Genomic DNA, 15,904 nt, shown 5'->3' with positions numbered 1-15,904 from the left:
ACATACAGTACTGGTCAGATATCTGAAGTTACATACAGTACTGGTCAGATATCTGAATTACGATACAGGTACTGTTCATATAATCTGAAGAGTTACCATACAGTACTGGTCGATATCTGAAGTTACATACAGTACTAGGTCTCGAGTATCTGAACTTCTGTAGACTGTCATCGACGTGGCCTCTACTGATGTGCTTGTTGATTATGTTGTTGTTTGTTGACTTCCAGATCGCTACGTTGACACTTTGGAGTGTAACTCCTCTCAATAACACCTAGTGATGTAATGTCCTTCTCTTTAATGTCATGTTTTTGCGTGGTGGCTCAGAGAGGCTCTGTTATGAGGCAAACCAATTTAACGGTCCTGGACTTGGACTGTATGAAGAGAGAATTATTTATAAAGAATAAACACATTATAAATCACATGTATTATTTACATATAATCTTTCTCCCTGCCCGCTCGCTATCACAGACAACACAAACACACACAAAAGCATTCATTATTTTGCATAATTTCATTTAGACTTACGTGCTCTACCAAGCGACTGACACCTACATGGAAACTCACACAAACGTTTCTACACCCCCATCAGGGATATTTAAACAAATGTACCCGATACGATATAAAACTCCAGTTGTTTAGTCAGTCTGTGACACTGCTAACTCACTGCTAACTCACTGCTAACTCACTGCTAACTCAATGCTAAGTCAATGCTAAGTCTGTTTTATCAGAGCACTAGTGTGGATCCATCTCACCCTGCTTTTTTCCACTCCTCTATATTTGGCTTTGTCACCCCCTTCCACCTCTCTCTCTCTATCGCTCCCTTTATTTTTATTCATCACCGTTTTACTCACCCCCTGTTCTTTTTCATTTTCTCTCCATCACCCTCCCTCCCCTGTGGTGTTTCCATCTGGAGAACAGACAGTGAAGGGCACTCTGGAGGGAGAGAGGGATGAACAGAGCAAGAAAGGAGGTGAAGAGGAGAGATTCTACAGTATGTAGAAGTAGACGAAGAAGAGAAAGGGAGAGAGAACGCAGGAGAGGAAATAGACGTGAATGAACAACCCCCCTTTTCTCTCCCACTTTCACCTCATCACCTTTCAATCCGCTTTTAGATGGAAGATGTTTTTTATATTGACAGTAAGAGATCTTGTACACCTCCTGATCTGTCTAATGAAGCAGGCTTTTACTGCTCTGACTAGCTGTGACAGTTTAACAAGGCTCGGTCGAGACGGCAGTCAGCTAAATGAATGGCTTAAATTGATATTGTGGCACAGCGATTACATTAACAAGGATTAGAGGAAGAGGAGAGATGATCAGGGAGAGATGTTCTCCCTCTACACATTTTCACCCCTAGTGTCCATCTTTATCAATCCATTCCTCCTTTCTCCCTATTTGTCCTTATCCTCCCTTCTTTACTCCTTCCTTCCTTCCTTCCTTCCTTCCTTCCTTCCTTCCTTCCTTCCTTCCTTCCTTCCTTCCTTCCTTCCTTCTTCCTTCTTCCTTCCTTCCTTGCCTTCCTTCCTTCCTTCCTTCCTTCCTTCCTTCCTTCCTTCCTTCCTTCCTTTTCTGCCTTCCTTCCTTCCTTCCTTGTTCTCTTCTTCCATCCAAATAAGCCTCTCTCCCTCCATGCCCCCTCTCTCCTCCGTGCCCCCTCTCTCCTCCGTGCCCCCTCTCTCCTCCATGCCCCCTCTCTCTCCCTGTGTCTCAGAGCCCATGGCAGTGAACTCCCCTAGTAACACACATGACAACTGTTCTGGGGCAGCGGTCTGTGAAATAGGGACAAGGAAGCACACACACATTCTGGAGAAGAGTGGATTGTTGCCCTCCATCACAAGAGGTGCTTTCAAATCACATTCTGGTGCACATTGTACATGTTTACATTATAGGTGAACACTCATGCACACATACAATCATACACACATGACCACACACACATGAGTCCACACACACATGACCACACACACATGAGTCACACACACACACTAACATGACCAAACACCTGCCAACATTCATTCTCTTGCCCCCCCCCCCCCCCCTTGTACTCTTTCTCCCTCTCTCCCTCTCTCTCTTTCTCTCACTCTCTCCCTCTTTCTCTCACTCTCTTCTTTCTCTCTCCCTCTGTCTCCCTCCCTCCCTCCCTCACACACACGCGCGCGGCCATACACTAAATTCACAGCAGTATAGCTTAACATGCAGAGAGAGAAACAAAAAGAGAGGGAGGGAAGGAGAGAGAAGGGAAGAACAGCAATAGGCAGTGAAGGCAGAAAGGCACCAGAGAGAGGTAGGGGGAGAGAGAGGGGGAGATTGAGCGAGAGACAGGGAGGCAGAGAGGGAGGGAGGGAATGGCGACAGAAGACAACATCGACATACATCGAACGAAGCACTGACAGAGATGATGTGAGTGGCTTTTTAAAGAGAATCTCTCTCGCTCTAATTCTCTCTCTTCCTTCTGCTGCTTATCCCCAGCTGAATCTCTCTTCTTCTTCCTGTCTGTCTTGATGCGTCTCCTTCCTCCCGTTTCCCTGCCTCGCTCTCCTCTTTTCATTCATGTACTCTGCTTTGTTTATAGACAATGTGAGAGAGGAAAGAGGAGGAGAGGGGAGGGGACTGTGTACATGTGTGTGTGTTGATTAAAGGCCATGGGGGAGGGGAGATGTTAAGAGTGATCTAAGGGCATGTAGGGTCACTGAAGTACAGAGGACGGAAGAGGGGTAGGACAAAACGAGTACAGAGATGACAGAAATGGGGAAATGGTAGAGACGTGAGATGGGAGGAAGACATAGGTTGACAGGTGGTGAAAAGAGGTAGGAGATGGGGAAAAGAGAGAGAATATAGAATTCACGTGTTATATTTGGTTTATTAAAGGTGCAATATGCAGAAATCTCTGCCATTTCCAAAATTCTAATAGTTCTCTCCAGATTTCAGTTCATTTTGACAAAACAAGCAATGCATAGTGTAGAGAATCATTGTACCATCTAAACCGCTGTGAAATACATTCTCAATAACCCAAATGTTGTATTTTCAGCTGGTCGAAAGCTGGTGTACAAAACTGAAAGTAAAAGACGCAAAAACTAAACTTAAGAACGGGAAGCATAGAAATAGCTCACATAGAACACATCTACTGCTTCTTAGACGTGCTTTCAAAGAAGTCACATTTATATGTGAATGTGATAATAGATGAATCATCTATCATAATGATCATAAATAGCCTGTATACATATATGAGTTGTGAAACCATTGTGATTGTGATGACAGGATGCAAGCCTCAGCAGTTCAGAGCAACAATCAGTGCGTTTTACAGTATCTCCCTATCTGGAGTGAGTTACGGCAAGGGAGAGGAGTCAAACAGAACATGGCCTTAACTCATCCAAAATGCATCCGTTGTTGTGAATGGAGAATCATAACTAAGGAGGAAAACAGTGATAGACAGACTCGGTGAATACCACTGAGAGAGATATATACAGAGATAGAAGAAAGGAGAAAGGAATGTGTTTGAGTGTGTGTATGTGTGAGTGCGTCTGTGCGTCTCTTTTCTCTTTATATTCTGTTGGTGTATGAAATAGTCACATACTCAGCAAACAAACCCGATCACCCCTTGGCCCGCTCTTTCTCCCCTCTCTCAAAATTACCTCATATCTCTCTCCCTTTTTATGCTAAACCATCGCCCCCTCCCTCACTCACTCACACACTCCCTCCTTCTCCCTCTCTTGTTCCTCTCTCTCTCTCTCTCTCTCTCATCTCTCTCTCTCTCTCTCTCTCGCTCTGTGTCGCAGTCACAGTGAACCATCTCCATCTCTCTCTCTCCTTCTCCCTCGTTCTCTTTCTCTCTCTCTGCCTGTCTTAAGTATGAAGGGGCTGGGAGAGCTAGGCCCTCACTCTCTCTCTCTCCATTGCTCTCTCCTCCTCTCCTCCCCTCCCTCGGCTCGTACTCACTGCTCTCCTCTCGCTGGAAGACGAGGAGGAGGAGGAGGAGGGGGGGGGAAATGGCGATGGGGGGATGCGGCGAGGAGGATCTCTCCCTCTCTTCTTCCTGGCCGTCGCTAGGCCCCATGAATAGGAGTGTCTGGTTCATTTACAGGTACTGGCTGTTTTTGATTTCTCACTGGTCGCAGGGCTGGAGGATAGAGGGATGGTGAGAGGGAGGGAGGCAGGGAGGGAGGGAGAGGAGCATGCATGTGGACATGGATGGTAGACTGGAGTGATTAGGAAGACTAATCGATAGACAGATGGGATGTGTTGCAATGCATGAGCCTGTACGTCTGTACGTGTGTCTGTGTGTGTGCCTGTGTGTGTCTGTGTCTGTGTCTGTGTGTGTGTGTGTGTGTGTGTGTGTGTGTGTGTGTGTGTGTGTGTGTGTGTGTGTGTGTGGTGTGTGTGTGTGTGTGTGTGTGTGTGTGTGTGTGTGTAGTGAGGAAGGAGAGACACATGCACAGCCCGGTACATTAGCAGTAACGTTACAGCCTAGCTGTGTCTCCATGTACATTAATCACTCTCCTCTCCCTCGCCGTGTCTGTACGTCTGTCTTCAGTAGCAACACAGTACCGACACAACTGTCTGATAATTGCTGCTTCTCTCATCTGCAGAATGCGTGTGTGTGTCGTGTTTGTGGGTCTCTGTGTGTGACGGTCTGTGAGCTGTTGCTGATTGAGAACAAGGTATAGGAGGCAGATCTATAACATGTATCCCGCTAGTGGCTCTGCTTCTACTGTGTCTACATTTGGCGTGTGTGTGTGTGTGTGTGTGTTATCAATGTGTGCCCCTGTGTATGTGTACAAACATTAGTGTATAAGAGAATGAGAAGTGGTTTGAGAGGTGCATGCTGTGCCATGGGTAGCAGTCCCCCTTGCTATGCTTCTAGATGATGTTACCAATACTTATAGCAGAGCTGGGACGATAAACCCAAAATGATCCACACCGACCATACCGATCACTTATCGCAGGCATTTTGCTGTTACCGTTCACTATTATAAGTATCCAATACTAGAGAAATGTGAAGTTCTACACGTGCTTCTACACCTGCATTGCTGTTTGGGGTTCTAGGCTGTTTCTGTACAGCACTTAGTGACATCAGCTGATGTAAGAAGGGCTTTATAAATACATTTGATTGATTGATTGATTGATTGATTGATTGATTGATTGATTGATTGATTGATTGAAGTTTGAAATGAAATAAGTTTGCTAATATGGGTGATTGTTAATGGGACAACCATCAAACTAGTAGTAGTTTAAAGGATAATAGTTATGAACTGTGGTGCACATTAATTAATGTTATAAACTGTGGTGCACATTAATTCATGTTATAAACTGTGGTGCACATTAATTCATGTTATAAACTGTGGTGCACATTAATTCATGTTATAAACTGTGGTGCACATTAATTCATGTTATAAACTGTGGTGCACATTAATTAATGTTATAAACTGTGGTTCACATTCATGTTATAAACTGTGGTTCACATTAATGTTATAAACTATGGTTCACATTAATGATTAATGTTATAAACTGTGATACACATTCATGTTATAAACTGTGGTGCAAATTAATTAATTTTATAAACTGTGGTGCACATTCATTTTATAAACTGTGGTGCACATTAATTAATGTTATAAACTGTGGGTGCACATGAATTCATTTTATAAACTGTGGTGCACATTAATTAATGTTATAAACTGTGGTGCACATGAATTCATGTTATATACTGTGGTGTACATTAATTAATGTTATAAACTGTGGTGCACATTAATTAATTTTATAAACTGTGGTTCACATTCATGTTATAAACTGTGGTGCACATTAATTAATGTTATAAACTGTGGTGCACATTAATTAATGTTATAAACTGTGGTGCACATTAATTAATGTTATAAACTGTGGTGCACATTAATTAATGTTATAAACTATGGTGCACATTAATTAATGTTATAAACTGTGGTGCACATTCATGTTATAAACGTATCATTCTATTTATGGTTATAGCATTAATTTAGGTAATTTATCAGGATAGGGATTTTTGTCCATATCCCCAGCTCTAACTTCTAGATTGTGTTGCATGGATCAGTTACATTGGAGATACAGTAGATATGTATGTAGGAGGAACATGGTTAGATGATTGTGTGGTGTTATTACGGTATGCACAACCTTGAGTTGGTGACAGACTTGATGACAGGAGAGCTTGTGTCAGTATAGATACCACTGGGCTGCAGTCCAGAGGAATGTTTGTGTGAGGAACATAACCAACCTAACAAACAAATCCCCATGGTGTGGCGGGTCCCAAATTACACCTCATTCCCCATATAGATCCCATTCATCTCTGGTCAACAGTGGTGCACTAGGCTCAATTATGAGGAAGGTGTCATTACAGATGGATGCAGTCCGTGATTGTGTGGTGCTCATTGGTTCATGCTGGCAAATGACTGTATTTAAGTGAGTTGCTATGCGAGTTGCTATGCCAGTGGAGGGGACGGCCTGGGTGAAGAAGAAGAAGGGAAGAAAAACAGTCAAGCAACATACAGAACGTAAACATTATTAAAGGGAAACAGTATGTTGACAGTAGCTAGTTGAATCATTGGATGACTGGTTAACTACATAAACTAGGTCTTCCAAAAGGGGATCAAGTGGCTGACATGCAGGTGCTTGTGGGTATTCTCACTTCTTCTGTGGTCTTTCCATGATAGCTCCATGTACTCTAGTTAGATAGCAACTGGAAACTGCCAATTATCGTCATCTCCCATACTCATTATCCCCTGTTTATTCATGAGGCTATTTTAGCGAGGCGGACCAACATAACCTGACCTCTTTATTGGCTCTACATGTGAGGATTCTTCTTCTTTGGATGACTACGTCTATGTCATCAGAGCACCTAGCTGTGCATACCTTTCTCTCTTCCAGTGTAGTCAGGCCTCTCTATTTTACACCAGCTAGATCCTACGTCCTGTAGCTTGTTGCTCAGGCAACCATCATCATCATATATAGCCTAGCATCTTAGAGAGTGAGGTTCTGGAACAACATCTCTGGTCTTTCTGTCAACCAACCCAACGCAATCTCACTGTACCTCGCCCAGTCACCGACACAAGGCTGCCCAGCGAGCCCCTGGTCTGGTGCATTATGTCATCAGCTGACCCCTGACCCCAGAGAGGACACAGGAAATACAAAACCCACTGCCCAGCTCTGGGGAGCCGAGTCAGGGCAGAGTCAGTTAAATGTATTCATTCGATAATAACGGTAATAGCACATTTTCTACAATGTGCTTAAAAAATGTGCCCTCATTTCAGAAGGTCCCTGACCCCTCCCACCTCCCCCTCTCTCCCAGGATTAAGGCTCCCTCCTGGTGCAGTGTGCATGTATGCAGGGGGATACCTATCTCCTACCTCTCTCTCTCTCTCCTACCTCTCTCTCTCTCGTACCTCTCTCTCTCGTACCTCTCTCCCCTCCTACCTCTCTCTCTCTCTCCTACCTCTCTCTCTCTCGTACCTCTCTCTCTCTCTCCTACCTCTCTCTCTCCTACCCTCTCTCTCTCTCTCTCTCTCGTACCTCTCTCTCTCCTACCTCTCTCTCCCTCTCCTCCTACCTCTCTCTCTCCTACCTCTCTCTCACTCCTACCTCTCTCTCACTCCTACCTCTCTCTCTCCTACCTCTCTCTCCCTACCTCTCTTTCTCCTACCTCTCTCACACCCTACCTCTCTCTCCCTCTCTCCTACCTCTCTCTCTCCTACCTCTCTCTCCTACCTCTCTCTCTCTCTCTCTCCTACCTCTCTCTCCTACCTCTCCCCCCTATCTCTCTCCCTCTCTCCTACCTCTCTCTCTCTCTCCTACCTCTCTCTCTCTCCTACCTCTCTCTCTCTCGTACCTCTCTCTCTCATACCTCTCTCATACCTCTCTCTCTCTCATACTTCTCGCATACCTCTCTCTCTCCTACCTCTCTCTCTCTCCTACCTCTCTCTCTCCTACCTCTCTCTGTCCTAACTCTCTCTCTCTCCTACCTCTCTCCTACCTCTCTCTCTCCTACCTCTCTCTCTCTCTTGTACCTCTCTCTCTCCTACCTCTCTCTCTCCTACCTCTCTCTCTTCCTACCTCTCTCTCCTATCTCTCTCTCCCTCTCTCCTACCTCTCTCCTACCTCTCTCCTACCTCTCTCTCTCTCTCTCCTACCTCTCTCTCTCTCCTACCCTCTCTCTCTCTCTCTTTCTCTCCTACCTCTCTCTCTCATACTTCTCTCATACCTCTCTCTCTCTCTCTCATACCTCTCGCATATCTCTCTCTCTTTCTACCTCTCTCTCTCTCTCTCTCTCGTACCTCTCTCTCTCCTACCTCTCTCTCTGTCCTAACTCTCTCTCTCCTACCTCTCTCTCTCTCTCCTACCTCTCTCCTACCTCTCTCTCCTCTCTCCTACCTCTCTCTCTCTCTCTTGTACCTCTCTCTCTCCTACCTCTCTCTCTCGTATACCTCTCTCTCCTTACCTCTCTCTCTCCCTACCTCTCTCTCTCCTACCCTCTCTCTCTCTCCTACCTCTCTCTCTCTCTCCTACCTCTCTCCTCTCATACCTCTCTCTCTCATACCTCTCTCATACCCTCTCTCTCTCTCTCTCTCTCTCTCATACCTCTCTCTCTCCTACCTCTCTCTCTCTCTCTCGTACCTCTCTCTCTCCTACCTCTCTCCTACCTCTCTCCTCTCTGCTCTCTGTACCTTCTCCTCTCTCAGTACCTCTCTCTCTCTACCTCTCTCATCCTCCTCCTACCTCTCCTTCTCTCCTACCTCCCTCTCTCCTACCCTATCTCTCTCCTACCTCGTCTCTCCTACCTCTCTCTCTCCTACCTCTCTCTTTCCTACCTCTCTCTCCTACCTCTCTCTCTCCTACCTCTCTCTCCTACCTCTCTCTCTCCTACCCTGCTCTCCTACCTCTCTCTCTCTCTCCTACCTCTCTCTCTCTCTCTTGTACCTCTCTCTCTCCTACCTCTCTCTCTCGTACCTCTCTTTCTCCTACCTCTCTCTCTCCTACCTCTCTCCTCCTACCTCTCCTCTCCTACCTCTCTCTCCTATTCTCTCTCCTCTCTCTCCTCCTCCCTCTCTCTCCTACCTCTCTCTCTCTCCTACCTCTCTTCTCTCTCCTCCTACCTCTCCCTCTCTCTCGTACCCCTCTCTCTCTCATACCTCTCTCATACCTCTCTCTCTCTCTCATACCTCTCTCTCCTACCTCTCTCTCTCTCTCGTACCTCTCTCTCTCTCCTACCTCTCTCTCTCTCCTACCTCTCTCCTACCTCTCTCTCTCTCGTACCTTTCTCTCTCCTACCGCTCTCTCTCGTACCTCTCTCTCTCATACCTCTCTTTCTCCTACCTCTCTCTCTCCTACCTCCCTCTCCTACCTCTCTCTCTCCTACCTCTCTCTCCTACCTCTCTCTCTCCTACCTCTCTCTTTCCTACCTCTCTCTCCTACCTCTCTCTCTCCTACCTCTCTCTCTCCTACCTCTCTCTCTCCTACCTCTCTCTCTCTCCTACCTCTCTCTCTCCTACCTCCCTCTCTCCTACCTCTCTCTCCTACCTCTCTCTCTCCTACCTCTCTCTTTCCTACCTCTCTCTCCTACCTCTCTCTCTCCTACCTCTCTCTCTCTTTCTCTTCTTCCTGCTGTCCCCTTTTTCCACTGCTTTTTTTAATGTATCTCATGTTATCGCTAAGTGTCTCTCCCCATCTCTCTCTGTCCTCTCTCTTAGTGACTATATCATCAAGGAGAAGACAGTGCTTCTGCAGAAAAAAGACAGTGAGGGTTTTGGCTTTGTGCTGAGAGGAGCCAAGGGTAAGGAAACACGTGCGATCAGCTGTTGATAGATAGACAGTCAGACATACAGACAGGCCTTTAACAGACACACACACACACACACACACACACACACACACACACACACACACACACACACACACACACACACACACACACACACACACACACACACACACACACACACACACACACACACACACACACACACACACACACACACACACACACACAGATGAACACACTTGGACAGTCTCACTGTGCTGCATGGGCTTCATCAGTCTAGTTGTTACAGTGGTTATGACATAATGCTGGTTACCCCTCTGTTCTCTGTCTTCAGCTCAGACCCCCATCGAGGAGTTCACTCCCACCCCAGCCTTCCCAGCACTGCAGTACCTGGAGTCTGTCGACGAAGGAGGCGTGGCCTGGAGAGCCGGTCTGAGAATGGGAGACTTCCTCATTGAGGTGTGTGCTGCTAGGGCTGAAGTTGGATTCTTCACAATGACTGTTATTATGAAAAATCACCCTCTCTAACCAATTACATGGACTTCTTCTTCTTCCCCTCTACTCCCCCCCCCCCCCCCCCTCAGGTGAATGGTCAGAATGTGGTGAAGGTGGGACACAGGCAGGTGGTCAACATGATCAGGCAAGGTGGAAACGCCCTCATGGTCAAGGTTGTCATGGTGACACGCAACCCTGACATGGAGGATGGCCAGAGAAAGAAAAGTAAGAGACAACACAGGGTCTGGAACTACGACAACGATGATGGCGACGAGGATGAGGATGATAATGCTTTCCTTTCTCCACAGTCCCCCAGCAGAGTAAAAGACTAAGCACTCCGGCCATCGCTCTCCGCTCCAAATCCATGACCTCAGAACTGGAGGAGATGGGTAAGACATGGGGGATATGGGTTGGGTTCTGGGTAGAGACAGGAAAGACAAGGACAGAGGAGGAAGGAGACCAGGAACATACGGAGAGGGAAAGAAGAAGAAAGAAGAAGGAATACAAAGGAATGTAGAGGGAGATGTACGTCTGGAGATAGAGAGAGATGATGAGAAGAGAAGGTGAAAGACAGGAGGGATGGGTAGAGCTTAAGATACATGAAGTGAAAAAAGCGAGAGAGGCCTAAAAAAAGAAAGAACCCACTGGGCACAGACGTCTATTCCACGTTGGTTCACCGTAATGTCATTGAAATGATGTGGGGAAAACGTTGTTTCAACGAGTGTGTGCCCATTGGGAAAGGAAAGGGGATACAAAGTCACAGAGAGGTGGGCTGTGATGGACAGAGGGAAGGAAAGGGGATACAAAGTCACAGAGAGGTGGGCTGTGATGGACAGAGGAAAGGAAAGGGGATACAAAGTCACAGAGAGGTGGGCTGTGATGGACAGAGGGAAGGAAAGGGGATACAAAGTCACAGAGAGGTGGGCTGTGATGGACAGAGGGAAGGAAAGGGGATACAAAGTCACAGAGAGGTGGGCTGTGATGGACAGAGGGAAGGAAAGGGGATACAAAGTCACAGAGAGGTGGGCTGTGATGGACAGAGGGAAGGAAAGGGGATACAAAGTCACAGAGAGGTGGGCTGTGATGGACAGAGGGAAGAAAGGGGGATACAAAGTCACAGAGAGGTGGGCTGTGATGGACAGAGGGAAGGAAAGGGGATACAAAGTCACAGAGAGGTGGGCTGTGATGGACAGAGGGAAGGAAAGGGGATACAAAGTCACAGAGAGGTGGGCTGTGATGGACAGAGGGAAGGAAAGGGGATACAAAGTCACAGAGAGGTGGGTTGTGATAGACAGAGGGAAGGAAAGGGGATACAAAGTCACAGAGAGGTGGGCTGTGATGGACAGAGGGAAGAAAAGGGGATACAAAGTCACAGAGAGGTGGGCTGTGATGGACAGAGGGAAGAAAAGGGGATACAAAGTCACAGAGAGGTGGGCTGTGATGGACAGAGGGAAGAAAAGGGGATACAAAGTCACAGAGAGGTGGGCTGTGATGGACAGAGGGAAGGAAAGGGGATACAAAGTCACAGAGAGGTGGGCTGTGATGGACAGAGGGAAGGAAAGGGGATACAAAGTCACAGAGAGGTGGGCTGTGATGGACAGAGGGAAGGAAAGGGGATACAAAGTCACAGAGAGGTGGGCTGTGATGGACAGAGGGAAGGAAAGGGGATACAAAGTCACAGAGAGGTGGGCTGTGATGGACAGAGGGAAGAAAGGGGGATACAAAGTCACAGAGAGGTGGGCTGTGATGGACAGAGGGAAGGAAAGGGGATACAAAGTCACAGAGAGGTGGGCTGTGATGGACAGAGGGAAGGAAAGGGGATACAAAGTCACAGAGAGGTGGGCTGTGATGGACAGAGGGAAGGAAAGGGGATACAAAGTCACAGAGAGGTGGGTTGTGATAGACAGAGGGAAGGAAAGGGGATACAAAGTCACAGAGAGGTGGGCTGTGATGGACAGAGGGAAGAAAAGGGGATACAAAGTCACAGAGAGGTGGGCTGTGATGGACAGAGGGAAGAAAAGGGGATACAAAGTCACAGAGAGGTGGGCTGTGATGGACAGAGGGAAGAAAAGGGGATACAAAGTCACAGAGAGGTGGGCTGTGATGGACAGAGGGAAGGAAAGGGGATACAAAGTCACAGAGAGGTGGGCTGTGATGGACAGAGGGAAGGAAAGGGGATACAAAGTCACAGAGAGGTGGGCTGTGATGGACAGAGGGAAGAAAGGGGGATACAAAGTCACAGAGAGGTGGGCTGTGATGGACAGAGGGAAGGAAAGGGGATACAAAGTCACAGAGAGGTGGGCTGTGATGGACAGAGGGAAGGAAAGGGGATACAAAGTCACAGAGAGGTGGGCTGTGATGGACAGAGGGAAGGAAAGGGGATACAAAGTCACAGAGAGGTGGGTTGTGATAGACAGAGGGAAGGAAAGGGGATACAAAGTCACAGAGAGGTGGGCTGTGATGGACAGAGGGAAGAAAAGGGGATACAAAGTCACAGAGAGGTGGGCTGTGATGGACAGAGGGAAGAAAAGGGGATACAAAGTCACAGAGAGGTGGGCTGTGATGGACAGAGGGAAGAAAAGGGGATACAAAGTCACAGAGAGGTGGGCTGTGATGGACAGAGGGAAGGAAAGGGGATACAAAGTCACAGAGAGGTGGGCTGTGATGGACAGAGGGAAGGAAAGGGGATACAAAGTCACAGAGAGGTGGGCTGTGATGGACAGAGGGAAGGAAAGGGGATACAAAGTCACAGAGAGGTGGGCTGTGATGGACAGAGGGAAGGAAAGGGGATACAAAGTCACAGAGAGGTGGGCTGTGATGGACAGAGGAAAGGAAAGGGGATACAAAGTCACAGAGAGGTGGGCTGTGATGGACAGAGGGAAGAACAGGAGGGGAAGCAAGAGAGGCAGAGAAGTGACACTGTGATGTACTGTCTGAGTGTCCAGGGAAAGGTGTCAGAACCTTAATGGTGACAGCATTGTTAGGGTACCAACATGGATGAGAGTCTCAATGCATTTCACTGTTCTTTCAGAGGTTCCACACTGTCACTTCCAGCACCCCCACTACAGGTAACCCCTCAAACAATGACCCCACCCACCCCCTGATCCTTTTCACTGCGCCCCCTTTTACCCCCTGCACCCCCCAGCCCCATAACCCCCGCACCCCCAGACCAGTCCCACGTCTCCACAAACACACCTACCCTGGCTGAGTGTGTTGTTGCCAGGGTAACACTGCAGAGGGTGGGTGTCACTCTGAGGGAGACTACTGTAGATGCTGCTGCGGTCTCTACTGAGCATGCTCACTTCCCCCATGATGATGATTTATGGGAGCAGATAATATGAGAGGCAAGCGGGAGTATTTCCTATCTGATCCTAGGTCAGATTCCAGCTCATTCCAACAGACTCCCACATGTCACTCTCCCTTACAAGCCAGTCTGCTGGGACATTACTCCTGTCCTCAATACACACAGCTTATTATCTCCTCTAGTGCAGAGCCAGGATAAGATCCAGATGGTTGGGTAACTACTAGCTTACTGTACCCCTGACTATCCCCCCAACACCCCTCTCTGTGGTCCAAACCCCTGACTATCCCCCATCACCCCTCTCTGTGGTCCAAACCCCTGACTATCCCCCCAACACCCCTCTCTGTGGTCCAAACCCCTGACTATCCCCTCATCACCCCTCTCTGTGGTCCAAACCCCTGACTATCCCCCCATCACCCCTCTCTGTGGTCCAAACCCCTGACTATCCCCCCAACACCCCTCTCTGTGGTCCAAACCCCTGACTATCCCCCCAACACCCCTCTCTGTGGTCCAAACCCCTGACTATCCCCTCATCACCACTCTCTGTGGTCCAAACCGACTGACTGATTGACACACAGCATGAGCAGCCGCCCCACAGACCCCCCCTGCCCTGCCCTGATCTCCCCCACCTGTAAACCAATGATCACTACCCCTATAGTATGGAACATCCCAAACCTACACTACACTAATGCTGCAACCCCTCGTCCCACTACTACACACACCTTAATGCTGTAATAGCAGTATATCTACTGTATAACCCCACACATACATGGCCCCTGTCCAGGCTGATAATGCAACTATACTCTCCATATTTAATGTAGAACCATACAGTAGATATATTTGTTTCATTTAATCTTCATAAACAAACATGTCTTTTCATATAAAAGTCTGTCCCGCAACTGTTCTTTATGCATCAACTTCTGCTCCTCATTCCATATGCACATTCCCTAAAGGTTTAAGGAGCAGAATGTGTGAGGGAGTCATATCAGCCTGAGCCATATGCTTATTCTAATGCCATGAATGAATATAGCTACCTCTGACAATGCCCATTAAACTGTCTCACCTCTATGTTTGGTGCAGTGTCCCAGTTCACCTGGAGGTCACGCTGCACGATAGCACCAGCATCAACAGGGAAATGATATCACATACTTACCTGAGTTGTTCAGCGTAGTTTTAACAGCACGTTTCACTTCTAAAGCAGTAGCCTAAGCATCGATTACAAGGCTAATGACAGTCTGCTATCTTTCTTATTACTGGAACGTTGTTCAACAGTTATTACACACACTGTTGTTTTCTAAACTGAATGATTTGGTGTGTCTGAAATGACCCGAACATCATTCAGCTAACATTTAAGACATTTTAACAAAACACTAAACCAGACTACTTTCCTCCCACTCACCACCTCTAAAAACGGGGTCCCCACAATACACAAGCTCACACAGTCACAGAGGTCTGTCTGAACCCCTCTCTAAACCCGTCTGTAGAACCCTGTGGTCTACTCACGCCCCACTACTCTCTAAACCCGTCTGTAGAACCCTGTGGTCTACTCACGCCCCACTACTCTCTAAACCCATCTGTAGAACCCTGTGGTCTACTCACGCTCCACTACTCTCTAAACCCGTCTGTAGAACCCTGTGGTCTACTCACGCCCCACTACTCTCTAAACCCATCTGTAGAACCCTGTGGTCTACTCACGCCCCACTACTCTCTAAACCCGTCTGTAGAACCCTGTGGTCTACTCACGCTCCGCTACTCTCTAAACCCGTCTGTAGAACCCTGTGGTCTACTCACGCTCCACTACTCTCTAAACCCGTCTGTAGAACCCTGTGGTCTACTCACGCCCCACTACTCTCTAAACCCCGTCTGTAGAACCCTGTGGTCTACTCACGCTCCACTACTCTCTAAACCCGTCTGTAGAACCCTGTGGTCTACTCACGCTCCACTACTCTCTAAACCCCGTCTGTAGAACCCTGTGGTCTACTCACGCCCCACTACTCTCTAAACCCGTCTGTAGAACCTTGTGGTCTACTCATGCTCCACTACGCTCCACTACTCTCTAAACCCGTCTGTAGAACCCTGTGGTCTACTCACGCTCCACTACTCTCTAAACCCGTCTGTAGAACCCTGTGCTCTACTCACGCTCCACTACTCTCTAAACCCGTCTGTATAACCCTGTGGTCTACTCACGCCCCACTACTCTCTAAACCCGTCTGTAGAACCCTGTGGTCTACTCACGCCCCACTACTCTCTAAACCCATCTGTAGAACCCTGTGGTGGTCTACTCACGCTCCACTACTCTCTAAACCCGTCTGTAGAACCCTGTGGTCTACTCA

General features: G+C 47.7%; 1 protein-coding gene across 1 annotated transcript; it reads left to right on the top strand.

The window, feature by feature from the left end:
- Positions 1-2,243: 2,243 nt before the first annotated feature.
- Positions 2,244-10,876, top strand: LOC116370534 (SH3 and multiple ankyrin repeat domains protein 1-like). Its single transcript, XM_031819795.1, has 5 exons — positions 2,244-2,397; positions 9,705-9,787; positions 10,110-10,234; positions 10,360-10,495; positions 10,579-10,876. The coding sequence occupies exons 1-5, from the start codon at positions 2,393-2,395 to the stop codon at positions 10,785-10,787; spliced, it is 558 nt and encodes a 185-aa protein (XP_031675655.1). The 5' UTR covers positions 2,244-2,392; the 3' UTR covers positions 10,788-10,876.
- Positions 10,877-15,904: the final 5,028 nt, after the last annotated feature.

This window comes from Oncorhynchus kisutch, unplaced genomic scaffold (genome assembly GCF_002021735.2).
Source record: "Oncorhynchus kisutch isolate 150728-3 unplaced genomic scaffold, Okis_V2 scaffold2606, whole genome shotgun sequence".
Taxonomy (NCBI): domain Eukaryota; kingdom Metazoa; phylum Chordata; class Actinopteri; order Salmoniformes; family Salmonidae; genus Oncorhynchus; species Oncorhynchus kisutch.
This window is presented reverse-complemented; position numbering and strand designations above follow the sequence as displayed.